General features: G+C 42.3%; 2 protein-coding genes and 1 long non-coding RNA gene across 4 annotated transcripts; 1 reads left to right on the top strand and 2 right to left on the bottom strand.

The window, feature by feature from the left end:
- Nucleotides 1–316: 316 nt before the first annotated feature.
- Nucleotides 317–8,594, bottom strand: krr1 (KRR1 small subunit processome component homolog). The gene is made up of 10 exons (XM_085769700.1): nt 8,496–8,594; nt 7,740–7,915; nt 6,563–6,697; nt 6,283–6,408; nt 5,260–5,343; nt 3,364–3,420; nt 1,800–1,970; nt 1,493–1,570; nt 856–952; nt 317–772 (listed from the first exon to the last, which is right to left on the bottom strand). Exons 1-10 carry the CDS (start codon nt 8,569–8,571, stop codon nt 624–626), a joined length of 1,149 nt encoding a protein of 382 aa, XP_085625826.1. The 5' UTR covers nt 8,572–8,594; the 3' UTR covers nt 317–623.
- An 857-nt stretch (nt 8,595–9,451) lies between these two features.
- LOC146962888 (uncharacterized) lies at nt 9,452–23,495 on the bottom strand. Its single transcript, XM_085769665.1, has 19 exons — nt 23,410–23,495; nt 23,277–23,335; nt 23,124–23,184; nt 22,441–22,595; nt 22,282–22,346; nt 22,058–22,151; nt 21,583–21,846; nt 20,380–20,673; nt 19,435–19,686; nt 17,759–18,076; nt 17,501–17,622; nt 16,171–16,390; nt 15,883–16,032; nt 15,292–15,482; nt 11,711–11,862; nt 11,230–11,487; nt 10,942–11,095; nt 9,748–9,877; nt 9,452–9,586 (listed from the first exon to the last, which is right to left on the bottom strand). Exons 1-19 carry the CDS (start codon nt 23,439–23,441, stop codon nt 9,468–9,470), a joined length of 3,090 nt encoding a protein of 1,029 aa, XP_085625791.1. The 5' UTR covers nt 23,442–23,495; the 3' UTR covers nt 9,452–9,467.
- Nucleotides 23,496–23,926: 431 nt separating this feature from the next.
- On the top strand, nt 23,927–26,215 carry LOC146962887 (uncharacterized). 2 transcript variants are annotated; one of them, XR_015035142.1, is made up of 3 exons: nt 23,927–24,102; nt 24,531–24,599; nt 26,156–26,215. It is a non-coding gene; the product is annotated as an uncharacterized LOC146962887 (long non-coding RNA). The 2 variants fall into 2 exon arrangements; XR_015035141.1 differs by having other exon boundaries at nt 23,932–24,087.
- Nucleotides 26,216–27,659: the final 1,444 nt, after the last annotated feature.

The raw sequence follows: 27,659 nt of genomic DNA, 5'->3' as shown, positions 1-27,659 counted from the left end.
TTGTATTCTGATGATCCGATTGTCATTTGATCAACATTTTGCATTCAGTTAAGCTAAAAAAAAAAAGGTCAATAGATGTGTGTAATAGCAAATTAACTGTTTATTTATGATGAAAAATTATATATTTTAACATCTAACAGCTTCCATCAGTGACTTATAGCTGCAGCATGTTGTTACCTATCCAGCTGCTGATGACAGATTTTCCTCTCAAACAGATGGAAATCAAACCTGAGCTACGTTTATCTGTACAATGCAGCTGCTGGGGGGAAATATGAAGCCTGGTTGTACGTGCCTCTGGTTCACTCAGACATCAGTCTTTATGGGGGAGAAAAATATATTTGTCAAAATATAAATACTGACAATACAAAATCTTGACAATGTGAATTTGTAGAAAGCAACAGGTGCTGCTGTTCAACACACATGGTCTCCAGACAGAGAGGAATAAACAGCAGCACACAGAGGAACACAAGTAGTTCAATAAAAAAACAAAACATCCAGGACAGTTTGTATTGGAATTCATTCAGATCCAACCTCACACAGTTTGTCTCATGTCCCATCTTCTCTTGAGCTTACAGAGTCTTTGTTCTCCAACCAACATGGTAGAGCTGAGGTCAGTCTGTGGTTTAGCCTTTGCTCTTGTTCTTTTTCTTCTTGTCTGTGGCGGTGCTGCTGGGCGGAGCTGGGTTCACCGGTGGAGCCCCCAGCTTCTTGTTTTTGGCCTTTCTCACCTTGTCCTTGATGGCCTCGATGTCCAGCTTCCCATCTGCAGGAGCTGAGAAACGGTCAACACAGGTGGAGTGTGGGTTAGTTGCACAGATTCAGACACATGTGTTTTGTTTGTTTCTTCATCACTACCTTTCGTGGTCTTCTTCATTAAAGGCTTCTCTTTAGGAGGAATGAAAGCCTTGTTCCGCTCTTGCTGCTTCTTGGTCAGAGCCTCGGCTTGTTTCACCTGAGAAAGCAGAACAAGGTATTGCTCAAAATCTGACGCAACATTTTCTTGAGTATTTCACAGACTCTGCAGGTTTAGGGAAGTCTTAGACTTAGATGCTGATCAAAAATGAAGTCATTCGAAGTTTTAAAGTTTGTTAACATAGAGGAGAGAAAATCTTTTGCACATCTAGAAAACCCATTTCCATTGTTTGCTTCATTTTTTGTATTTTCTCCACTTCATTTGTCCATTACATGGTTATTTCCTTTGTATCTAACTATTACACGACCATATGGTGTGTAAACTGTGTCACTCTGCAGATGCACATATGGCTCTGGTAGTGGCAGTGCAATGGCTCAGAAACTGTAATCATCTAAAGGAAAAGACTGTTACAGAAAAATACAGCGCAAACTGAAAGGCCACCTCCATGTTATTTAAGTTAAGACGGCATTTAACATAAACCATTAGACACATACGAATCATTTCTGATGCTGTGATGGGTCACACTGCGGCTGTAGCATCAGTCCTGTGAACGGACACTGCAGCGTTCATCAGACTCACCTTGATCTCCTCCATCTTCTTCCTCTTTTTCACACTCTCACGCAGGAAGAACTCTCCTGTGGCCAGCTCTTTGTCAACCTGCAGGCATGAAAGCAGCATCTCAGTGTGCAGATAAATCCTCCAACATGGGTGTTTACTCTCCTTTAGGTTCTCTGATTGGTTTACATTAAGTTTCATACTGATCATTAAGACATTCAGAACATCTGCTGTGGTAAAGTTGTTTGAATGAGGTCAGCACATGTAACATTAACTATCTTAGTCGACTCTCCACACACAGACATTCGGTTTCTCCATAACTTCCACCCACCTTGCTCTCTGGCTGTGCCGGTGGGAACGGTGTGTACTCCTTCTTCACGCTCTTCTTCTTGGGCTCCTTGCGCTTGGCGAGGTTTTTGTGGCGGAACTTGGGCAGGAAGCGTTCCCAGCTCTGCACCCGCAGGTCGGGGTCTTTGGCCAGCTCCCGTTTGATCATCAGCGTCTGAGAGGAGGTGGAGCGACAGAAAGAAAAGCAATACAGTGTGACTGATGGTGGGGCGCTATGACATCACACACAGGTCCTGTCTGTTTTGATGATACAGACTCTTTTATTGTGGAAACTTCTCTCTTTTACTCCACTTCATTTAAAAAGACAAATCTTGTGACCATAATATACTGTGTCATCACATGAATCACACGCAGTTCCTCCTGTCAGTGAACCAGCGATGCTTCATTAAGACAAAGATGAGGAAGAAGTTTCTTCACCAGAGATCAGAGTCTTGAACTGAAGCACTTTGCTCACCTCTTTGCACATATGCAAGAGACTGTTTGTGATAAATGTTGAAGGAGAACAGGTCTGAAAACAGTTCATCTGCCTCTCAATCTACTGTAGAGATGGATCTGCACATGTTAAAGGGATAGTTCAACATTTTAGCAAATTAGCCATATTGCCATAATCCTTATAGTTTTAGGAGTAGGTAAACTATTTTTAGAACTGTGGAGCAGAGCTGTGAGCTGCTCAGAGCTACGCTATGGAGGCTAATGGGATTTCTTGGTTTCCCTCATCAAATACACAATCCAACAACTCCAAAACGCTCTGGTGGACAAGTTGTGACCTGCACATTCACCACACTATGAGATAATAACACAACGTTACGAGACAGAGTTGTTTTAGAGGGAAATTCATGCAAAACCGCTGATGTTCGTTCTGGTCGGGGGCAGTTTTTCGGCAAGCAGTCTCTGCATTTGCCTCGAAAACAACTCTGTCTCCTAACGTTCAGTTATTATCTCATAGCGTGGTGAATGTGCAGGTCACAACTTGTCCACCAGAGCGTTTTGGAGTTGTTGGATTCTGTATTTGATGAGTTTGATGAGGGAAACCAAGAAATCCCATTAGCCTCCGTAGCGTAGCTCTGAGCAGCTCGCCGCTCTGCTCCGCCGTTCTAAAAATAGCTTGCACCGACAATTAAAGGTAACGAACCTACTGCTAAAACTATAGGGATTATGGCAATGGGCCAATTTGCCAAAATGTTGAACTATCCCTTTAAATGGTTCATTATGGTTATTTTACAGTTCAAACCTCAAGCTTGTACTGTCATATAAAAAGATGAGTGATGTCTCATTGTGTCCATGTCAGACATGGTGTCTGCTCCACAGCGCTGCTGGGTTGAAACTTATTTAAAACCTTTTTTATCTGGTTCAGATTGTTCGCAGTGAAACCAGGACTTTAAAGCGGTGCCCTCAGCTCCGAGTTGAGCCGACACCGGCGTCCAAACCCGGAGAGATTTGGTTCAGTCAGGAGATCCAGAACAAGGATGGAAAACATCTTCATTGGGCACGAAGCAGTCTGTGTCAGTGCTACTGCTGCCTGGTTTCTGTCAGCGTCTCGAACGTACCTTGATGTTGTAGATGGGGTGGATGTTCTTCATCGTGTCCATCACCACTTTGCGAACCTGAACGACAGAGGAGCACAATAACAATAAAATGTGCTGTTACTTGACTCAGTCCCGTTGCAAAATAATAAAAATACACCGGGGTTAAAGTGTACGTTACACAGGCTACACATGTTTTCAGTCCATCCACTACTCAGAAAAAAGATGTTTAATTATCGTGCCCAACACTGACAAAATAATTCCTGTGGAGCCTGCTGACGTTCATTTATGTGCACATGTTAACTGATTTGTGCAAACACAATGGCTGCAGGACAAGTGTGTCTCTTCCAATGTGGGTGGGTGTTTCCCTTAAAGTCCCACTCCCGCGACCCTTTTCGGCCATTTTAAAACCAGCTCATTAGCCATGCACCTCTGGAGGGTGGGCGGAGACTGCGCTGCTCTGCACCCGCCCAGCCACCTCCTCGCACCCCACCCCCCGCTTGCTGACAGCTGGACATTGTACAATTACAGATTCAGCGCGTTTAGCATAAAACTCCACACTGGGATTCGATCCCAGACTGGAGCATAGTCCTTGCTCACAGTGCAAGCTGCTCTACCAGGTGAGCTATACCTGTTATACCTTGACAGCTACACTGAGCTGTCAAGCCTTTCACCTCTGAGCCAGATGCAAGCAGGGCGGGAGCTTGTAGCACTAGTGCCCTCCCCTGGAGCTGTGACACCCTCAACTCCAGTCTCCCTGAAACTGCCAGTTTGCGTCTGCCATTGGTTCACAGCAGTTTGAAGGCAGAAAAACTCAGAAATGCAATTTTGCACTTCCTTTTCTGCTGATATGTGCTCTAACACAAGAAAAATGCCACAGGAACATGTGAAAAGCTCAAAAAACACGATTTTCACGGGAGTGGGTCTTTAATGTAGCAGTGATGTTGATAGGTTTTCAATGTAGTTGGTGATTTGAGTGAAAAAATGTATTTCTTTCTATTCCTTATATTCTTCTATTTCTTAAATCGTAGTGGTAAACTCCTTTGATGGTGGTATGATATGGTTATAATTAACGGATATATTCATGAATGTTCAAAATGTATCTGAAATTAAACAAATAAAATTCCAAATCTTAAAATTTTATTGCAAAACAACTGTCACACACTGATTCGGCCTCTCAACTACTTGTCACACATAATGCATGCATCTGCCACTGGAAATATGCCTAGAGATGTAATGATGCATCATAGCAGCGACTCGACACTAAACTGACACTTTCCACAGTATCATCACTGTCTAGACTCTATGTTTCCTGCATTTATAATCAAGAGAATAAATCATTCCTGTAAACTGCAAACTAAGTACTCAGGTGTGCCTCTCCACAGCCCTCAGCGATGCCCGTCGTTATCATGAATTATTGGCTTATTTATAATAAACCAAGCATAATTCAGACTATTAAACGCCTCTGAACTCAACAAGCAAAATAATGATTATTTATTCAATACTGGACTTTTTGGGGCTCTGCACCCACAAGCTCTTCTCTTTGCTCTGCCCTGTTGCTATTTGCTGCTGCAACACTCAGATTTCCCAACAGGGCTCATTAGAGTTTGGCCTCACCTTCATCTGAGCTCAGCAGAGCCTAATTAAACCTTAGGGGAGTTCATGGAGCACCTTAACACAGGCTGCAGACAACACACACACACACACACACACACACACACACACACACAGCATGCAGACACACAGCTTTAGATACTTGTTGTTCTTTAAGTTGAGAGACGAGGAAGGTTAACACACATTATAGCTCATTAAAATGTATAGAATCTGTCTTAAAACAAATAAAAGCTGAATTTCTAGTTAATTGTGCTGCTTGTTTTTAGTTCCTGATCACCCACAGGTCAGTTTCTCTGAAGTTCTTACCTCCTTCAGGCCGTTGAAGGGCCCCAGCGCCGACACCGTGTTGCCCTGCACCATCACGTAGCAGTTAGTTAACAACTCTAACGCCTGGAGAGAAGAGACATGATGATCCATTAGCAGTGTTGCTATATATATATATCATTCCAGTCATACAAACACTCAGACCCTGTGACTGATCAGAGGTGATACTGCCACCTGGAGGAAACAACAACCAAATGCACCACAGCCACAAAACAGAGTCAGACAAACCCAGTAAACACAACACAGAGGCTTTGTCCTGCATCAAGGACTTTATGTTTTCATAGTGTGTGTCTGTGTGCAGGATTATGCAGAAAGATGTTTCCAATCTGCACCGAACATTTTGAGAGATTTAGATGAATTTTCTTTTCTATGCCTCTGCAGTGGCAGCAGTCAGACCCAGGGACATGTTGTTTTTGAGCTGTCCCTCTGTATGTCCCATTCTTGTGGGCATGATTTCTTAATTACACCTTGATGGAATTTCTTCTACATGGTCAATGTCAGTGTGACATCACAAAACACAAAGTTTTACATAAATGGTTAAAGAGGAACTATGCAGGATTTTTTTTTACCATAACTATGCTGCATTTTACCTAAATTAAACAGCTTCGGAGTAATTGTGTGTTAAATAAATGACTTGTCACTTGTTACAGAGAGAGTGGAGGCTCTCTGTCTTCCACCTGGCCTCTCTTGGCCAAAAACCGTGACACAAATGTGCCCCGTTACTGAACCTCTTGTTCATGACAGAGGAGACTACACAAATATACACATCCTAACATGATATATAAAGTTATTTACTGCACCATGGATCGCTTTCTCGTCTGCTTTGTTGAAAACAAATGCACATGGCCAAGAGGAGGGTTAGCAAAACAGAGGAAAAGAGACCGGACTTGCATAGTTCCTCTTTAAGATTTTATATATGATTTTATGTGAGATGTTCAAGTGTATTGTCTGAAGTAACACCTTCTGTTTTTAGCCTCATGATGTTTGATAAAAGCTGGTGCTCACTTTTAGGGTGGAGCCCTTGGGGCCAATGAGCCTCTGTCTTCTCTTCACAAACCGCTCCCTGTTCCTGACCAGGGTCCCGATTTTGATGATGTCACAGGCGATGTCGTCCTGTAATATCCGCACAGCCTGCAAGCAAAACACAGTATGAACTAAAAAAATCAATCAAACAACCTGATAATCAGGAGCAATCATTCCCGTTACAGCTGTGATCCATCTCTAAGAATCAGTTGGAGCATGAACTTCAGGAAATAAAATGAAATAGGGGAAACATAACAATCACCTGTTCGAACGGGACACTCCTGGCCAGCAGCTTGATGAGATCTCTGGCTCTGATGATGGCGTACGGGTCAAAGGTTTTCTTGGTGGTACAGACTGTAATGCTGCCTTCGATCAGGTCCAGAGAGGCTTTTATGTTCTGAGAGAAACACAATCAACATCACAACATGACACAGACACACAATCAGTATCTGAACTACACAGTGCAGGTCTGAAACCTGAGTACTGACAGAACTCCCAGGTTCAGCTCGGTATTCACTTTAACACTCGTGGTACGGGGAGGGTGGCGCCATCATCATGACTGAATCTGGGTGTTGCAGAGCGAAGCAGGAAAGAGCCAGAATGGAGGAGAACACAGACAGTGTAGTTTTTTATTGATCAAAACTTTCAATAGTTCCCCACTGTGGTCCGATATCACATTAAAAGGGATAGTTCAACATTTTGGCAAATCTGACATAATCCCTATAGTTTTAGGAGTAGGTTTGTTACCTTTAATTGTTAGTCCAAGCTATTTTTATAACGGCGGAGCAGAGCCGCTCAGAGCTACGCTATGAGATAATAACGGAACGTTACGAGATGAGATGTTTTTGAGGTAAATTCATGCAAAACAGCTGATGTGCATTCCCGTCGGCAAGCAGTCTCTGCATTTAACTCGAAAACAACTCTGTCTCGTAACGTTGTGTTATTATCTCATAGCGTGGTGAATGTGCAGGTCACAACTTGTCCACCAGAGCGTTTTGGAGTTGTTGGATTGTGTATTTGATGAGTTTGATGAGGGAAACCAAGAAATCCCATTAGCCTCTGTAGCGTAACTCTGAGCAGCTCACGGCTCTGCTCCGCCATTCTGAAAATAGCTTGCACCGACAATTTGACAAAAATGATTGATGTCCTTGAATAGAACTATCCTGTTAACAGCCCCTGAAATTAGCATAATAGGTCTTCTTTAATGATACTCACTAAGGTTTGACATATCCATGATTTACACATTTATACACAGTTTTTTGTAAGTTTAGTGAGAGATGAACATACTTAATAACCCAATAAAGTGGTAAACACATTGTTGCATATGGCGTTGTTGTGTGTATTTGCAGCATGTGTGTGATGTAGATGTTTCTTAATTTGCTGTGCATTGAGCTCTCGGGACAGTACAATTTGCAGCCTAACATAAGAGATGAACTCACCGTCTCTCCACAGGCCTTCTCCACCAGAGGCCAGCACTCCTTCAGGTAGGCTTCTCTGTATTTGGGGAAGAGGGTGGCGAAGCTGCTCTCCTCCAGGAGCCCACGGGGGTTGTCCTCTCTGGTGAAGGACGGCTCCTTCCATCCTTCAGGAACGGTCAGGAGCTCAGACTCGTCCACTGTGTGACACATACACACAGCAGAGACATTGCATAATAATATCAGGGACAGTGATACATAGACCAGCATATTGGTCCTGAGATCCTAGCATCAAAGAAGAAGAGCTGCAAAAGGAGCCAAATTTAAGATGAAAAATTAGATCTTTTACTTACTTTTAGCAGAGACATGGACAAATGTGTAATAAAGAACTTCCTGTGTGTTTGTGTCTGAACACAGCTTACAGCTTTGGAGGCGAGTTAATCAAAGCATTTCTTGAGCATGCTCCATGTGAATGTTCTCATCATGAAAATAATGTCAACACCAGTAATAACTACAACACCAGACAAGTAGAAGAATCTAAACTCATCACTTCTTGTTGTCTTGTTTCATCGCATTTAACTACACAACCAGCATTAAAAAACAAGAACAGCATGTTTCCAGTCACCACAGCTCCCTCGTTACATTAGCAGTTAAGTTACTCCTGTAACGTGCTGCATGACTACCATGACAACACCGAGCAGCACCACCTCCACTCTGTCTCAGTGGACTCGTGTGTCCGTGTCACTGGACGGTCTCTGTCTCGGTAAAGTTAAAACTCACCTTGGTTTTTAGTCTTTTTAGATTTTTTCCCTGTTTGCGTTTCACTCACGCCGTCTCCCGTCGTGGAGGCCGCCATGTTGGTCTGAACCGGAAATGACGTAAGACGTTCTTGTTCGCGTGACTTCACGGTGTATGGTCGATACTCAACTAGTGACGCTGCTGCCACCTGTGGCTCTGTGGGGATATATGGTGGTGGAGGAGGACTCGGGGTTTTAAAGATCATGTAAGTTTCCTTAGCCGTAAAGGTTAAATAGTTTGAGGCTCAAACTATTTAAGCCGACAGCAGTCTAAGTATGTGTCATTTTGATGTTTCTCTGCATTTAAGTCGTTTGCAGCGCTGCAGTGAGATAAACAGAGTTTTCTTCCTCTTTGTATTTCATAATGTATGAAATTAACTATAAACAGTCATGGACTAAAAATCCCAATTGTTAATACAAACAGGTCACCTAACATTGTGGTTGATGAGACCATCTGACTTTGGTTAAATTACACCTTCCAAATTTTTATTTGGATTATATTGTACTACAGAAAGTAAGGATGAATGTTACTGTTAGAGTTGTTAGAAAAATATTGTTTGGTCAGGGCTTCAGGCCACAATGAGATAATTAGCCAAAATATTAGAATACAACGGGTAGGTGGAAGAGCAGCACAGTCCTCAGACCCTATATGGAGCTAATTTGAGACAGAAGGTGAATACAAAGAAACAAGTTCAACATTTGAGTTGTAGAGAGCTAAAGCTAATCCAAGATTAAATCTAATCTAAAATTAGATTTAGGATTTAAGGTTCCATGATTACCTACCAAAAATAATCATTCATTAATTTGTTGAGAAATACAATTTCCAGTAGCAGTTGGAAAAATGAAGATGTTCCAAAACCTTTGACTAGTACTCCTTAACTTCATGGTCTATGATTTTCATCGGACTACCTCCTGAGGCACCGACAAGACACTTCTGGATGATGTCTGAAGCACTTTATTTCAGCCCTTCATAGAAAGTCATGATTGCTTTGGTTGCACTCACTAAGAGTACTGTCACTCCCAAGAAACCTATTGATCCAGCCACAATGGAAATCATTGTTATGTGTTCAGCCCCTGCAAAAAAGATAGAGACCATACTGAGTGAAAAAAGAACTCACAAACCTCAGATCATGTTGGAATCTGCCACAGATTTAGCACATTACAGGAAACAGCAGCTGAAAAAGATAATTTAACAACAGATTGTGACTGAGTAAGAAACAAACACACAAACTCACAGTCAGACGGTCGAACTCCTGGCTTCACTGTGTCGACCACCAGAGGTCCAGCTGACACTACAGCTGCACGCCTCCCCTCTCTGTCTGCAGGACTCACTGACCTCTTGGGGCGCTGCAGACTGCTGCAACTCTACAACACAACAACAGCAATCAGCAGGGCACAGTTCGGTAGGAGGGGATTAAATATACAGGGACTCAACCAGAAGTCAGGTAGAGTGGAGTATTTTTTACTTTTTTAATCAACATAACAGAATAAAAAAAACAATAATTTAATCACTACAAGACTTTGTAACTACTAACTCCAGCTATTTTCTCAGTCACAACAAGTTAGGTTCAATTTCCAGATAATGAAATTGTGAAACTGTGATCCAGCTTGACCCCACTGACACCTCCATCTGTAGCAGCACCCTGCCTGCATAAAGACATGTTTCTAGTTTCCTCTATAGTGCTGAACAAGCAGCGTTGAATGCTAACGCTGGCATAAACTTACAAATAGCTCATATGATTCCAGTTGCAAATGCTAAGTAAGGCTTGTGATCAATATCCAGATGTGCTGTTCAGTGGAAAAAAGAAGAAGAGAGAACTCTGTAGATTAAAGGGAGGTCACAGGTCTCAGTGTTACCTGAGAGTCACAACTGAGCTTCACGCTGCACATCAACGTGGTAGAAACATCTTAAGTGCAGCCATTTATAGATCTTAATCCTGAAAGATTCATTCCTTCATGTCGAGCCAACTCAATGTTGTCAGTTGTTGTGCACATCAGTTTTAACCCCCGTAGATTCAAAACTGGTTTTAATAAGGTCTTCCTCCTTACACACAAAGAACCTAACCCTTTATTGGGCAAATGGCCATATTTGATAACTTTTTTGACAAATTAAATCTCAAGTAAGTACTAAGTTTAGATTATTATTATTTATTTTTCTTTTACACATCTTTATGTATTCATACTGTAAATATTTCTTCAACTTTGTGTGTTTGACCTTTATTTGCAGTGAAAAAACAAAACCAAACAAAACTAAAACTAATGTCCATGGTTTTTTGACTTTGACTTTCCAAGTACTGTATACTATACTAAATGGGTGCCCTATAAAAACAGCCTGATTAGCTCACATTGCACAGTTCAGAGCTATGGAGCAGACAGATCACAGAGAAGCAGCTCACAGTCATTGTGATAGAAAGCTCCTCCTCATTTACCTTTGTACAGTCTTCATCAGGCCCACAGATGTTGGCCAGGCAGTGGATATAGAGGGGCTGTCCTCTGGGCATGGTGAACATCTGAATGGAGAATCTGCTGCTCTGAGCCCGGCCGTTGACAGAGAGCCAGTGGAAGGTGTCGTCAACAGGACATCTGGAGCAACGAGACCATCACATTCACCATCACTGTCACTCAGAGCAGCTACAGCAGGTAAAATGTCCAACACACTGAAAAGAAAAAGCAAGTGATGCTACAGTTAGCATGAGAATGACAAAGTGGAGCTGTACCCGTCCTGCAGAAGAAGCCCCTGGACAGCGTCCTGTGGGTCGGTGCTCTCAGTGGCCCAGCACGAGTCCACCTGCAGCAGCACGTCTGAGGCAAACGAGTTGGCAGTCTGCAGGTCCACCTGGAAGAACAGCGTGTCCTCAAGACTCAGGCTTATGATGTCCTTGAAGCTGTGGCTGTACGACTCATCACTGAACAGACTCATGGCGAGGGCCAGCTGCAGAGAAGAGTTGAACTCCACCAGGGAGACGGACGAAAGCCTGCAACAAAAGAAAACAACCATTTGTGTGATGTGGTGGAAACAGCCGGAGCCTCCTGTTGCTGTGTCTGAGGTTTACATCGGTGCTAAAGAGGCAGTGACCTTTAATGTTGTGGAAAGAAGCAATTAAATCTCCAGCTCTGGTGAAAAAGTCATTTGAATTCATGTCATGATGTTTAAGTCCTGGAGTATGTAGGCTACTGTAGGAACGGGGTTTGTCTCACCACTCCGTGTCCATGCCGACTATAGCGTTACGGACGTAATGTCGAGGGTAGACGCACTTCCAGATGACGGTCAGATCACTCCGGGTGATGGGCCGCTCTTTGGTCAAAGTCACAATCAAAGTGTTTTGGAATTCGATGTGGGTTTTGTTCACCTACACAACACACACGAACACACACACACAGAACTTGCAGTTGTCAAGGATTCTGGGGTGATATTAAAAAGGAAATCGATTCTATCCTGGATATAGATGTTACTCTAGAACCAATGTTATTTTTGCTGGGAGCTATACCCAAAGATATATACAATGCAGACCAACGATATGCACTGAGGATTCTCTTACTGGTAGTGAAGAAAATGATTACAGTGAACTGGAAAGAGGTAAAACCACCAACTATAGGTTAATGGACCCAGAGACTGAAAAATGTATATAAGATGGAGCGAATGACAGCTACTCTCCAGCTCACAATGGACACTTTCATGCAAAGATGGACTTGTATTTCAAGATACCTGGGTGTATAATAACGGGAATATGCGACAGAGTAATTTTGGGAGTTCCTCTTCGGAGAATCATGCTCAGCTACTATCTATAGATATCTGCTTTCCTACCTATTAATGTCAGGGTTGTTACTAATGTTTATATCACAACATGTATATTTTCTCATTTACATTACCTTTCATTCTCTTGTACAGTCTAACAAGCATTTTCAAAGTCATATGTCAGGACATGCTTTGTAAAATGTTTAAAATGTCTAAATAAAAAGTTAAAAAAAAAAGAACTTGCAGTTGTCTGTTATTGGGTTGTTTCAGTTGTCTTTTGATCATCAGCTTTGTATCACACCCTCCAGTAATGTAGCTAGCTGTACTTTGTCCACCTCCACCTGCTGATAATTTTCATCCTTCAGGGAGGTGGTTTGAATTCATTATATGAAAATTGACAAAACAAAAATGATCTCAGGCTCTTCTGACATTTAAACCTTACTAATAACAGATTTCAGATATTACACACTTTTTAGCCAGGCTTAGTGGTGTGGCAGAAGATTTTTGCAGCAGTGCCCAAAGGATGAATCCTACAGACTGTGAAGGTGTCAGCAGGTGAAAATGTGAACTCATCCAGTAGTTTGATTTATGAACAGATATCTGCAGAGTCAGTGACACTCAGCTTCGTCAGCTGTATCATGATTAGTGTTAATAAGTAAATGTTGTCATGGTAACAACCTCTGGGCTATTAGTCTCCTGTACTTTCCCTCACTTGTTCAAAGGAAAAGAACAAAACAAAACAAAACAAAACAGACAGATTTACTTCTTTCTCTTCCCAACAACAGCACCTGCTGCTAAACAAACCAATCAGAGTCAAGAGAGACTTAAAGAGATAGTTCAACATTTTGGCAAATTGGCCCATTGCCATAATCCCTATTGATAGATATCACGTGACGTCACACAGCGTTCGCAGCCGGTCACAGCGCCATCTTGGGTACCGACTTCCAAAGGCAGTCTATGGGCTGTGACATCAAATCTCACAAAAATAGTGGATAAACCTTTTTTTATTACATGGCTCTATTGAATGTCGTATTCCGATAATTTATTGATATTTCTGATATTTATTTACATCTTGATTTTGCATTTAACAGTCTGTTATTCCTGTTTAACAGATTGCTAAGTAAAATACACCGTTGCTAGGGACGCCGCTCTGATCAGCGCAGCACAGAAAAGAGAAACGATGCAGGATATTTACTTTGTTTCATTTTTACCGTCATTAAACAGCTTGGGAGACATGTACGCCAAGGGAGGCTGCCTCACTCTACTGAGTGTGAGCAGCACGTACGTTCACGTTGCTTTCGTGAATTGTAAACACACAGACGCCCCCTCGGTTTTAGCGTCCAGCAGTTTAGCGGCTAATTCAACAGCAGTGATGGATAACTGTACCGGAGAGGCTCAACAACTTCATGAGCTTCATTTGAGGAATAAACAGCAGCTTTTACCTGACGGGAGACCGACGCCTGAGCTACGGTAGCTAACAGCTAGCAGCTTTTACCTACTTTCTCTCTCTCCCTCCCTCCCTCCCTCCCTTTCTTATACACGCACACGCGCGCACACACACACACGGCCCAGGTTGTCTGTCATATCTGTTGTAAACCTTGTAATAACAGCTTGTTGAGTACAGTTAACACTATTGCTGCCTCGGTTTGAGTGTGGATTATTAATTGTTAACGGTTTGTTTAATGTGAGTGGTGGTCATCGCGTCCTGATGAGTTGGGTTTTAATAACAGCTGATAACGTAACTGTGTAGATGGCGTGGATTGTGATGAGAAGGTGTTGCGCATATTAAGACTTATTTGTGCAAACCATTGTGCAAAACCTGTTTGTTGTGCCTTTTTGCGTGATAAGATGATTTGCCGAATTCTTCTTCCATTCCTGCAGCCTTTTGTCTCAATGTTAACAATGGCAAAATGTCCAGATATTTTATTACTTTATGAAAATGTCTGTGAGTTAAAAAAGAAAAAAGAAGTGGGCTACGCATTTTTGATTTGATTTGGCTTTTCGTGTATTTGGTTAAACACATATAAGTAACAGGAGAGAGACAGTGAGCGAGAGAGAGAGAGAGAGACGAGGAGAGAGAGAGAGAGAGGTCCGCTGGGTGAGCTAGATTAAGTTTTAACGGGAGAGAGAGCGGCGCACCGTGCTGTCAAAGATCGTCTCAGCAGAAAGGTGCTGGAGGTGTGTGCTTTCAAGGCAAGGCCATCAAAATGAGAAATATCCATATCCAAACTACATCAGGCAGCAGTCTTCTAGTCAGAGAGGATGTGGCTGCACTGAGCTGAATAGAGGTTAACTCAGTGTTCGGTACCCAGCATGGCGGCGGCCAGGTGGAACGCACCGTGACGTCACCTACTGATAAGTATCTATAGTTTTAGGAGTAGGTTCGTTACGAGACAGAGTTGTTTTCAAGGCAAATGCAGAGATTGCTTACCGAAAAACCCGGTTTTATAACGTTCTGTTATTATCTCATAGCGTGGTGAATGTGCAGGTCACAACTTGTCCACCAGAGCGTTTTGGAGTTGTTGGATTGTGTATTTGATGAGTTTGATGAGGGAAACCAAGAAATTCCATTAGCCTCTGTAGCATAGCTCTGAGCAGCTCACGGCTCTGCTCCGCCGTTCTAAAAATAGCTTGCACCGACGATTAAAGGTAATGAACCTACTCCTAAGACTATAGGGATTATGACAATGGGCCAATTTGCCAAAATGTTGAACAATCCCTTTAAGACTGAAGTAATTAACAGGAAAACTACAAAGATGGACTGAGGAGGTAACAGTTTTAAATGCTGCTCATCTTGTCAGTATGTTAATAATAATTGTGTGAACATGAATATTTTTGTGTATTAACTTATATTTCCACTCATGAATGATGACAACAGATAGAGCTCTGGATAAGGAAACGCTGAAGGTGAGGAGAATCTTGTATCTAAGGACGTTGTGTCTTTATTCCATAAGTACACTATCCATCCTTCATGTCGCTGCACACAATCTCTCCATCACATCACTGACCTTTTCTAAAAACCTAGCCGAGCAGAGTCACTCACCCTCCTCTCTGTTCCACACTCGGATGACTTTCGTGTGGTGTGGAAGTAATAGAGAGTCTGGCTCTCGTTCACAGTGCACCGCCCGTCGTTCAGCTTCACATCCACCTCTCCTCCGACGTAAGAGGTCAGGTAGGGTTTGGCTATTCCACCAGTCATCAGTTTGTCCCGACACTGGCTGAAAAGGCCTTTCTCTGGGTGGGAACAGGGGTTAAAGTGAGAGAGGCCAGGTCACACTCATAACAGACATGATCACTTCTCTATTACTGCACTGCATTCATGGTTTGTGTGTTTGTTTTTCAACGGGATGATGCAAAAAATATGAGGTTTTATTAGTGGGTTTAACCAGGTACAAAAAACCCAGTTTTACCTGCTCATTTTGGTGGAAAAGGATAAACTCACAAATATCTCAACACTTTAAATAAAAACACACTGAAATGTGTGAAATATGAGACCTTTAAGAAGGTTGTGTTTGTTTATTTGCTTTACTGACAAACCAGAGAGTTTGTCCCTGATTTAGATGGACTGCACATTGTTCTACTGTTCTAAGTGGATCCACTGAATTTCAATAGATAAAGAAAGGTGTCATTGTACCATTGCAGACTGGATATGAAGCCACCACACGCTGGACGAGAGGGCTCACATCATAGTAGCCATGTCGGCACACACAAGTAAATGAGCCCAGAGTGTTGATGCACAGAGAATTGCGAGGACACGACTCCACGGACGCACACAGGTCGTGACCTACGCAAAACAAACAGCACAAGCAGATAGAGTCACACAAAACAGCAGATTATGAACTGATTCAGTGTGTTACTGGAGGTGGTTCCTCTGACAAGGACACAACTGAGCCAAGCTGAGCTGCCTTTCATCAGCCCCTACCGTCCCAGTGGATGACCCCATCTACGACCGAGACATTGGTTGCATTCAGGGAGCCGATGTAATCCAGCAGATCTTCAGCAGGCAGGGGCACGTCCTCATCCGGTTTAGAAGCATCGAAAGACATGAACAGAATCTCTGTTTTGTCCGGTTCCTCTGCAGGTTCAAAGGTTTCCAGTTCAACACGAGCCGGCTGATCGAAATCATTCAGCAGCTCCTGAAGCTGAAAAACACACCCACACCCACCAACATGTGTTCAAGACCAAGAAATTCATTCTATGACTGCAATTACAAATGACCTTCACCTTACTGAGGAAGAAAATTGATTTACTTCAGGATTTAAATGATGGAAGTGAATACATAAAGGAATAGACAGTTTAATTGAAGTCGAACTCCCACAGAAAAAACCCAGTCTAGAATAAAGACAAAACTGATCTTAACGCTCTACAAGTCTCTATATCTTAATCCACACTGAAGGACAGAAAAGGACCACCTTGTGCTGTACATTATTTTTGTAAACAGTAGAATCCTACAAATGTCCATTTCTATTGTTCCAACACTGACAAATACAAGATGTATAGAGAGTTATATACACATAGAGGAAGAGAGTGAGCCCATCAGAATGTTTTCTACCACTGCCCACAGCAGTCAAAAGCCAATAATCATTGCACCTATTGTCATATATTCAAAGTTACTGTAACTGTATATAATCTTAACATCTTTGTGATAGCATAAAGAAAAAAAAAACTTACTGTAATAATCAATGTAGCCTACATATGAACTATAGGGGGAAAAAATCCTTATATTTTTTAACTGCCAACTATTTATTGCTCTACAAATGAAATTCAACCTTTTCAAGCCATTCAGGCTCTTACAATAAGTGATCCTCACATACTGTGACCTTGGTTTTCAATCTCTCTCAATTCTGAAACAAAAGTCCACAGCCATGCTAGCAACTCTGCCAGGCCATACTCAATTAATGCTAATGTGAGCATGCTAACATGCTCACAATGATGTGACATGCCGATACTGAGCAGATGTAGATTTGGTCTCAACCACCTCATGTGACTGTCATGCCACCTGTATTAAATCCTGTACATGTTCTAAGGTTAAACTACCTGTTGAGTTTCACTTGCTGCATCATCTCATTTCCTTTATAAAGTCCAGTGTGAACTCGGTTGAAGGAGCTGAGAATACCAGCTGTTATCATGGTCACCGCTTTACTCTGGGTCATGTCACTGAGTTAGAAACTTTCAAATTAAATTCAGATATTTTAATTTTAATCTAATTTGGTAGCATGAAAAATCTGCCAAAATGATGAACATTGTCCCACCTTATCTTTAAAAATCTTTCCCATTTTGGCTCTTGGTTCTGACACACCATCCAGCAGATCCTCAGGCAGTGACCAGGGAACGACCATGGTGAGACCCACGCTGGACAGATCTATGTCCATCTCTACAGCAGCCACAAAATGGAAATAAAGTGGGTTAGATTCATCATCACAAACCTAACAGGCTGCCATTTACCACTTTCATTAAACTAGACATCAAGACAATGAACATTTATAGAGAGTAGTGACTCTGAGACTCACCAAGGTCATAATCATGAGACCCTGCAGCCCTCGCACGCAGATTTGAAGATGAATTAGATCCTTCAAACCACAGGTGAGAGTGTTCAGCCTCCCAGGGCCCGTCACACTCCTCCCACACGTCCAGGATGTAGGTCTTCCCTTCCTCCAGCCCCGACAGCCTCAGCTCGCTGTCGGTCAGCCGGCTGCTCTGGACGGTGGTGCCGTTCTCTAAGGACAGCTCGTACAGGAAGGCCACGGCCGCCCGCTGCAGGCCGCGGGGCGTCCACAGAGCCGTGGAGTCGTTGGAGCGGTACCTGAGCTCAGAGACTCCACGAGGTCCTGGACACACACAGATTAGAGAAACTTTATGTAAACTGGACACACAGACAAAACAACTACTGATGATCACCACGTACTGCAGCAATGACCGGGCTTTTATATGGATGGAGTATGATGAATTAAGTTAATAAACTGAATAAACTTTTCGAGCAGCTCCTTACTGAACAAAGCCTGATCTGAAGCTGCTGTGTCTTTGATCTCTGATCAGAAGCTCAGGTGTTGCATACTGCAGAAAACATTTCAGCCTCCTTAGTTCTTCATACAATATGAACGGTGGTAGAAGTAGTAGTAATAGTATCCATGGAGACAGTTAATGGCAATGGCAAAGAGCGGCAAGTGGATAGCCTACTACAATTTATCTGGAATTTCAGAGATTCTGAAATTGGGTTTGATGATAAAATTATATGTAACTGTTCAAACTGCCAAATGTTCCCAGCCTGTGGAGGAGTTTTATCATTCTACTAAAAAAACAAAACAAAACAAACTCTTGAGGTTCATTAGCAGTAAACTGTGGGTAGCAGCTACAGATTCAGCTTTTTTCATATGAACAAATGACATTATCCTTCTGTCTCCCCAGTTTACCTGATCATTTGTTTGTTAAAAAGTTAAATTCCCACAATTTTGTTTTGTGATCAAATACCTGTAGAACTGATTATGTATCCAACAGTGTCAGCCTTCTGTTAGCAAGATAAAACATTCACTGAACCAATCCTTTTACTTCAAAAAAGAGCAATAAACATCATAAATAAAAGCAGACTATAAGCAACCAACCAATCAGTTATCTATAAATACATATGAACTCAAAGTCAAAGAACTGGTGGACTTCAAAACTGCACAGTTTATGTTCAAAATTAACAACAACATTACAACTTCAGAGGAGTGTGTATATTCGGAATTCAGATTCAGAATGACTTAAAAACATGCAGTACCATAACCTCTTTAAAAAAACACTCAAAAGTAGGATGTTTTTTTCTCTTCTTTTTGACTTTCTTTATTTGCTGATCAATGGAACTAGTAGACGGCATAGTCTTTAATATAACCTGATTTGTAATAGGGTAGACAAAATAAGCTAAGCTTCAGCCTACACCTTTTCAGTCTAAACGTCTAATGTACACTTTCTTTATTTACTTTGATTTGCATATTTTCTGTTTTGTCACCTTTTCTTAGACCTTGTCTCTCTGCTGTATTTATGTTGAGCTGTAATTTCTATTGTACAATGCAAACAGCCTCAGGTCTAACTTTCTCTCATCAGAAGTTCTGTACCCATCTGTAAGTGACCACTGTGTTTCTGAACAGCAGCATCACTGTGATCTTACATCTTTATGTCTTTGCTATGCTGTCATCAGCGTCTACATTACCTGTGTGTGCTGTGACTGTCTGGACACTCATGACCACACTGTCTCCACACAGAGCCTCCACCTTGGCCTGGTACTGTTGGCATGACTGCAGCCCCCCGACGGTGTAGCTGGTCCCGAGCGTGCTGCCCTGCAGCGCCCCCTCATGGTAAACTCTGAACATGGAGATGGACGAGGTGTTCCTCACCTCCCACCTCAGGGTGTAGTTGTCTGGACCAAGCGATGTCTGACGCAAGTCCCAGACCATGGAGTGGTCTGAGGGTCAGAGAAGACGTCTGTAACTACAGTCACTACAGGAATCTACACATTCACAAAACAACTAATAATACCTGGTTTATTTTTACATTGTATTTTCATGTGTTTCACAGGTAAGAAATGCAAGAAAACAAAACTCTGTTCTACACTTGAACTGATATTTTGGCTTTTCAAGGTGTTAATACTTTCTCAGAAGTTACTGAAAATCTCTGAAACACAAACTCACTTCGATGAGAAATTTAGATTTTTATACGTCTTCAGTACGGTGGCCCTGAGAGCTCAATGCACTGCAGCTCAAGAAAACACATCACTTCTGTTTTTGTCTGAACTTCTTGCAGTCTGTTTGTATATATTGATTGTGCTTTGCAAGTGATGGAGATGTTTTCTGAATTTGCTCATGCTTTGTCTATGCACATTTTTTTATTTGCAGTGTTTTGATCACTCAGGGCCACCATACTTCAGTGTTTCTACAGACAAACACAGTGGCCATAAGTGATAATGGAAAATGCTAAACGGACAAAGAACCACCACATAAGTGAGCACATGGTAATGCAAGTCACGACCTAAATTTTGCTAAGATTTGAGCCTCACATGACTGATGTTAACACTAAAAACAGCATGGAAAATAAAAAGAATTCAGAAAATTAAATGTTGTGAGTTAATATCTGCTCTGGGTGCCTGTGCAGAACTTACCAGAGTTTCCATCATTCAGGACCATCTTGCTGTAGCGAGGCTGCGTCCCTGCCTGACAGACAGTCTGCAGGCCAAACCTCACCCTTCTGCAGGGCTGCAGCTCAGACAGGGTGAACTCAAAGCCGTCCTCCTCGTACCTGAGGGCCACCTGCTCTGTGATGTGGTCGCTGCCGTTGAGGTAGAAGGCGGTCAGGAGGAAGTGAAAGTACTTCTTGTTCTCAGGGCAGTCCCAGGCCAACGAGATGCTGCTGCTGTTCCAGGACGTCACCTTGAAGTCCTTGGGAACACCTGGGTCTGGTGGAAAAACGGTATTTACATGTGCTGCTGAAAACGGTCACACATGGCTACAACAGACAAGACTGAGGTTCATATCCAGCTCATGCAAATATATATGTCTATGTAAACCTATGTTTGTTTATATTGTAGAAACATGTTACATCATCTCAAATCCTGTTGATATTAAAAACAATGGGATCAAAAGTCTGACACCAATTTTCCAGAATGTAAATATAAGTCAAAATGAATAGGGAAATTTAAGAGAAAAACATACAGTATATAATCATATACATAATTCAAGTAAGTTTGTGATTTTAATAAACTTGCATATATAAATAAAAATGTATTTAATGTAATGTATAATACAGATATTTACCAATACACATGATAATTGATTTTTGTTATAACCTTATATCTTCATATTTGCAGAGGATGGATACATGTGACAATAATATAGGTGACATAGCCACAATCCTCTGGAAATAAGAACTTTATCAAGTTTTAAAAGCAGATGGTCCAGTACTCTGCAACTGGACGGCCTCTCATAACTCAGTGGATTTGAAAAAGAGGTGTGGCATGACAAAAACTTTTAAGTTTAAGGTCATTTGACTAAAACATACAACAATCATACATTCGCCAATGCCTATAAGATTAATAGAATTTACTCAGGATTGTATAATGGCATTTAACTTGGATTTTTTAAGCGTATTGTAATTAAATCTTTAGATTTTTTTTTTTAATCCAGGCTAACGGTGCACATCTGACATTTCTGCATGTGTTAAAATAAAAGGTTTAGACACATCTGAAAATATGGACTAACAAAACCAGAACTATGTGTGTTAGCTCAGTGTCTACACGGTTGTTGACATTAGTGTGAGGTGGTCCTTCAAGTCATGACGGCTAATTCATTCACCCAGCGGTCCGTACCAGTGAGAGCAGAGAGGCAGGTGAAGGAGTGAGCGTCAGCGACCTCCACACAGGCCACGTAGGGGCTGCACGAGTCCAGAGCTGTGAAGCGGTAGTGGTTGAGGGTGGTAAAATCCACGCTGAGTGTGTTGTAGGAGTCCAGTTCCACATGGTACAGGGTCACGGCGTGGCTGTCGCTGACAGCTGGACTCGTTTTCAGCCAGGAAACCAGCAGCATGGAGGGGCTCCTGGCCTCCAGTTTGATGGGGGGACGTGTAGTGTGGCCTGGACGAGAGAAAACAACGTTGTGATCAGGGATGCAGAGCCTCTCCATTCAACTGTGGGTTAGCAAGCAAAAAAGAGTTTCCTTAAATGCTCAACTATTCCTTTAAGACATGACTCACACATCAGCCCTAAAAAGCAGCATTAACCTCAAAACACAAATTCTAACCTCAGAAACTGACGGCAGGGAAATTACACAGAAGCAAACACTCACCGAAGGCAAGGAAGAAGTTTTCATCCTGGTGGAAGAACAAAGTGCCGTTTTCACATGCAAACACCTCAGTGGGACTGAACAAGTCCAGGATGCCCTGAGGAGAGGACGAGGGAGCCCAATCAAAACACACAGCATGATGCGTGTATAAAATGTGTGTATGGAAATCTAGCATGGCTGTTTATGTGTATAAAACTGCAGTCTGATTCCTGTTATGTCAGATGTACCTTTGTGGCATTTGTTGGATGCTCTAGAGGTATCTGCTTGCCTCTGATTTTAGTGAACTTTGTACCTTAGAGCGGAAAAAAAAACAACACACGGTGCATTTACTATCCTATAATTATGGAAAATTAAATATCAGACAGGAATAAAGTTAGCATGCCTACGTGGAGAGACTGTGAAACCCCAGGACTGGACAAAGCCTCCATACTGAAGAGTGAGCCAGTTCTCTACAGCTGGGTACACAGTCAGGGAGCTCACTTTACCCTCCTTCCTGATGGATTTCAGTGCTGTGCCATTCAGCCATATGTTTCCACTCTTCCTGAAAGAATGGGAAGTAGCAGTGAAAGTGAAAGTGCAAGACCATGTCCCAATCCTCCTGGATGGAACCAAACCTCTGCAGCTGGCAATGAGGTTTAGAGGGAAGGTTTCCCAAACAGTGGGGGATTAATGTCCATGGTTTTATAGCTACATGTGCATTACGGTCAATGTATCACACACATTACATTACATTTACTCACACAGGAAAATATTTCATAGAGCATGCAGGGGGTCTGCTGTAGGCCTATGAAAGACCATCAGTTTGAACTACAGCATTTTATTAGAGTAGGATAACAGATTCAAATTTGAAAAAAAAAAAAAAAAGTAGGCTACTATGCAGAACAGAGCATTATAATGATAGGTAAAAAAAAAAAAAAAAAAAAACCCTACAGAGCTGTGTAATTATTGGTACAGCGAACTTCGTTTTTTCAAAATTCAGTTTCACTTGAACGTCTCATCATGAGGCACAAAACGCACTTTGTCTGGCACGAGCTACTTAATTAAATCTCGTGTGTTCAGGCTACTGTACCTCTCCAGAGCACCGTCCCTGCTCAGCCAACACAGGGAGAAGGAAATATCGTCGCAGCGTCCTGGAAGAAAATCAATGAAATCAAATGTCAATTTAGTTTATCTAAGGACAGGAACATGTCGGAAAGGCCTACAGTGTGATGGTGATACTCACCAAACGATATGGGATGAGGCACCAGGATGAAAAAGATGAAGGAAAACCGTAAAGAGTTCCTGAAAATGTTACAAACCGATTAATCCGCTGAACAACTCGACTGAGATAAGAGCTGTAATACTCATCTGCTTACATGTTCATCATCATTTCGCCAAAGGAAAGCATGCTGTGTTTACGAGAGTCAGGCTCTGGCAGGAAGTGACAGTCCTAATGAGGGACAGGTGCGCGAGGCCTCGCTCACCTGGATGAACTGGAATGAAGGAGTCAGAAGGCGGGAACAGCTTTCTCCTCTATCACCGTATTTATCCATCTTTATTTATGACGTAGCCTAATAAAACGTTGTTTAAAAAAAAAAACATAGCCTACTGTGTGTGATTTAAAAATTAAAAACGATATAAGACGGACTGGGCTATTAAAATGTTAATGTTAGTTATCTTATCAAGGAAACTAAAGGTTAATAAATGAATTATACATATAGAAAAGAAATAAACGCAAGTAATAGGCTATATTTCTATTATGCTACTCAGGGAATATTGCACAATACTTTATTTTCAGTTGTGTTACAAATAATAATTTAAAAATCCCTCAATAAATGTAGACATTCATAAAATAGTTCAATAATCAAATGTTGATTACTGGCAGCTGCCGGTTACTATGGAGAACGAACGTATTATTCAGAAAGAAATTCTGTTCAATACAAGTTACAACAAAGATTTCACTCGACAATTTTTGCAGATTTCAAGAAGCACTCGACGCCAGAAGGAGCCACCGCGACGACTACTGACCCCTGGGCAGCTTTATCACGGAAAATGTGAGGATTTAACCGGTTTAACAACTTGTAAACCAATTTATATAAAGTCGAGCCTCGACTGGAGGAACAGAATGTTCAATAATACAGAAAAACGTTTGTTCAGTGACAACATGCTTCAGCCTGAAATATATAGGCTAAGTCTTTGGTGTAAACAACTGAATGTGACAGACATGACCTTCATCTTGATGACAAAGTTCAGTTGTTTACCACTAAACAAAATATTCCAAATTGCACCAGTTTGAATTCAGCCTGGCTGGTTTTAAAGATGCAGTAGTAACGTGACAGTGTGATGTGTTTTGGAGCCATACACAGACAGACACATTGAAAAGTGAACAGGCCTTCATACTGAGTAGAAAGATGTTTGACTGAAGAAGGAAACATTGTATCAATATGGTGTTGAAGTGAGCAGAGTCTCATCCTAAACTGTGTGTCCATGGTTCCAGATGTGTCCCATGTCACGTCACCTCCAGGACCACAACTACTGGAGAGGGTCCAGCAGCTCCACCAGCAGGGTGAGACACCTTCACTCTGTCTGACAGTTACAGTGTGTGTCCTCACGCACTTGTTATGAGTCACCTGTGATAGATAGATAGATAGATAGATAGATAGATAGATACCTTTTTAATGACTGTAATATAAATGCCTATAACTTCAGTGCTGGTATGGTATGGTATGGTATACTGTAAAATGCTTGTGAAGGACAGTCAATGCTCACCACTGCATATGGCAGAAAACTGTTTGTGATGCTATGACAAATGAACAATGGAATGTTACAATACAGTTAAATGGTTTGTAAGATATTGTCAGATATTATTTTAAGTCCGTTAAAAACTAAATGTCATGCAAATAATTACAAAACAAATAAAGTGAAACATAGGGAGGCACTTTTACCCAAGTAGAGGAGGCAACAGGTGCCACAGTGGACCCGTTGAACTATGGTGCATTCAGAACAGGACACCAACTGGGAACTCTTCCCTTTGTTTCTATACAAAAAGGAGTTTATTTGCATTTATCATGAAGAACATCAAGTGTAGTTTTACTGTGAGGTCAGTGGAAATATTAGATAGTCTGGCAAAGCCTCCAACCTCCATCACTGTGGATGAGGCTTTGTCTGTGAGGATCAGAGGTAGCTCCCTCTGCTGGAGACCTGCAGGGAGGTAGATCATCTCCAGCAGCTCCTACCAGGAGCTCCACACCACTGAGGACTGAATCCTCAGCTCTCTGCTCTCCACCATGTTGAGCGAAGGTAAGATTCTCCATCACCAGCGAACATAAAGGACATAAAGGAGCGTCCTGAGTGTGTCCCTGCAGGAGCAGACATCATCTGACCACAGGAGGCTCAGCTGCTTCCCCTCACCTCCTGTTGGTCCTCCTGGGAGCAGCTGTAACATCTGTCTTAGGCCTTTCTGGTTGCATCTGACCCACTGACTGTTTCTCCTTTCAGGTCCACATGCGTTGCCCAGGTGATGGTGTACGTGTGAAGACCGTGCGCTCGATTCCACCTCGGTTTTTGCGATCAGTCCCGTGAAATCGAACCGATCTGTCCGATCAGTGAATCTGACGAGTCGCTGCCGTACAGAGGTCGGTGTGTGTCGCCGTGTGATGACAGTTGTGGATAGAAGTGTGTGTTGCAGTATCACATGTCTGAGCGTCTGCTGTCAGTGGGCTCTGTGGGCTGTAGCAGCTCAGCGTTTGGTCGAGGTGGTAACTGTCAAATCTGTCATTGAGTCAGTGTGTGTCGTCCTAAACCAGACCCAGAGATTTAACACTGTTTGTGTATTTCCTCACAGCTTCATATTGTAATTCATAAACTGTTTATGATGTAACCGAGGTGGAGTTTAATTGATGTGAACCTCCGTAGCACACTGGTTTGAACATCCACCAGGTGGCACTTTAATTACACAGGTTACAATGGGATGTGCTGCAGTGGCTCCCAATAGACTGAGGACTGTGTTTCTATGATGGTCATAGTGTGTATAATGTTGTTGAGGAAAACTCAGGCTGCTGCTGTAACATCAGTGGCTTCAGCTGAACTGTTGTGACCTTTGACCTCTCTCCCTATCAACAGGCAGCTCAGAGCAGGAAGCTGGCCAGGGACCAGGAGAGCAGCTCCCGGGCCCCAGAGGAGAGACGACCCCCGTCAGACCAGAGCTCCAGCCCCGAGCCCTCCACCTCCACCTCGGCCCCGCAGGTCAGCTTTACAAACATTCACACTAGAGTTCTCAACGGCTCGGCCAACCTGACAAAGGCCACTGGACCTGCAGGTTCGGGCTGAAAAAATATGCAAATAACTCGGGCCTCGGGCTTCCTTTTTTTTCCTCATAAAACACATTTCTCGCAGGTTGTAAATTATATGTTGTTTGTTGTGAATCATCGCTGTTAGGGTTCAGGCCGGGTTCAGTTCGGGTCTCGGCCTAAAAACCAGCGGGCCGGGTCGGGTCAGGTGGTAATTCTCAGGCTCTGTCTAATTCACACATGTTGGTTTCCACCTGCTCCCTGTTTTTCTGTCGGTCACAACCACCAACATTTCTCCCAACAGGGTGCAGCTGCTCCAGTCTGACCCTCCTCCTGCTCTCTGCCTCTCTAAACTTCAACAGGTCCAGCCCAGGCGTCTCCAGGAGCCCGAGGACGACATGTTGTATGACGACGTCATGTCCTTGCCCCTCTGGCCCGCCCCCCTCCGCCCCCAGCCTGGTGGTCTCCTGCCCACTGCTTACAACGCAGTAGCAGACATGGTCATGTCCTGGCTGACTGACTCTCCATACAGTCGGGAGATGTGAGGAGCAGCGCTCCATGGTTGGTCCAGCCATGGAGCACACACACACATTTTGTAATTTATATAGCTAAGTTTCCTTTACACCAAAAAAACAAAACAAAAAAAAATCCACTTAGTTTCTAGATAAGTTTCCTCTAGTTTCCTTTTTAAAAATCTATTTCCACTAAGTTTTTATATTGGTTTCCTTCTTTAGAGGAGAAAAAAAAATCAACTTAGTTTGTAGATAAGTTTCCTTTCTATTTCATTATTTATTAGGTGTTAAGTTTCCTTTATATAAAAAAAAAATCATACAAAAAACATTTCCACTGTAGATAAGTTTCCTTCTTACTATAAAAAAACCCAATTACTTTCAAGTTTTAACTTTAAAGTTTCCTTTATTAATATATTTTAGTTTGTAGAAAAGTTTCAGCTTTTGCAATCCCTTAGTTCCTCGTAGCCTGATTTTTTTATTTTTTTTTTATTTAACCAGGCGGAATCAATTAAGAACAAGTTCTTATTTACAATGATGGCCTGACATGAGGCTTAAGCTTCTTGAGGGGAAGGGGCAGGAGGGCTGTAAAGGAGAAAATATTGGTTAACGGACAATAGCAAATCGGCACAACTATACAGACGTTCAGCAAGAACAAGAACATAAAAAGAGTTAATAGCCAGGATTTTTACAAACATTACAGGATTCTTTAGAGAGCCTAAAGTTGAGAGAGCATAAAAAGAACAGGGCTATTAGTAAGGATTATTTACAACACAGAAACACCAAAAGACAGAGTTAGTTCTAGTAATTAGTAGCAACAACATGTCA

The sequence above is a fragment of the Trachurus japonicus genome, chromosome 23 (assembly GCF_045865225.1).
Source record: "Trachurus japonicus isolate A0001 chromosome 23, Traja_1.0".
Taxonomy (NCBI): Eukaryota; Metazoa; Chordata; class Actinopteri; order Carangiformes; family Carangidae; genus Trachurus; species Trachurus japonicus.
This window is presented reverse-complemented; position numbering and strand designations above follow the sequence as displayed.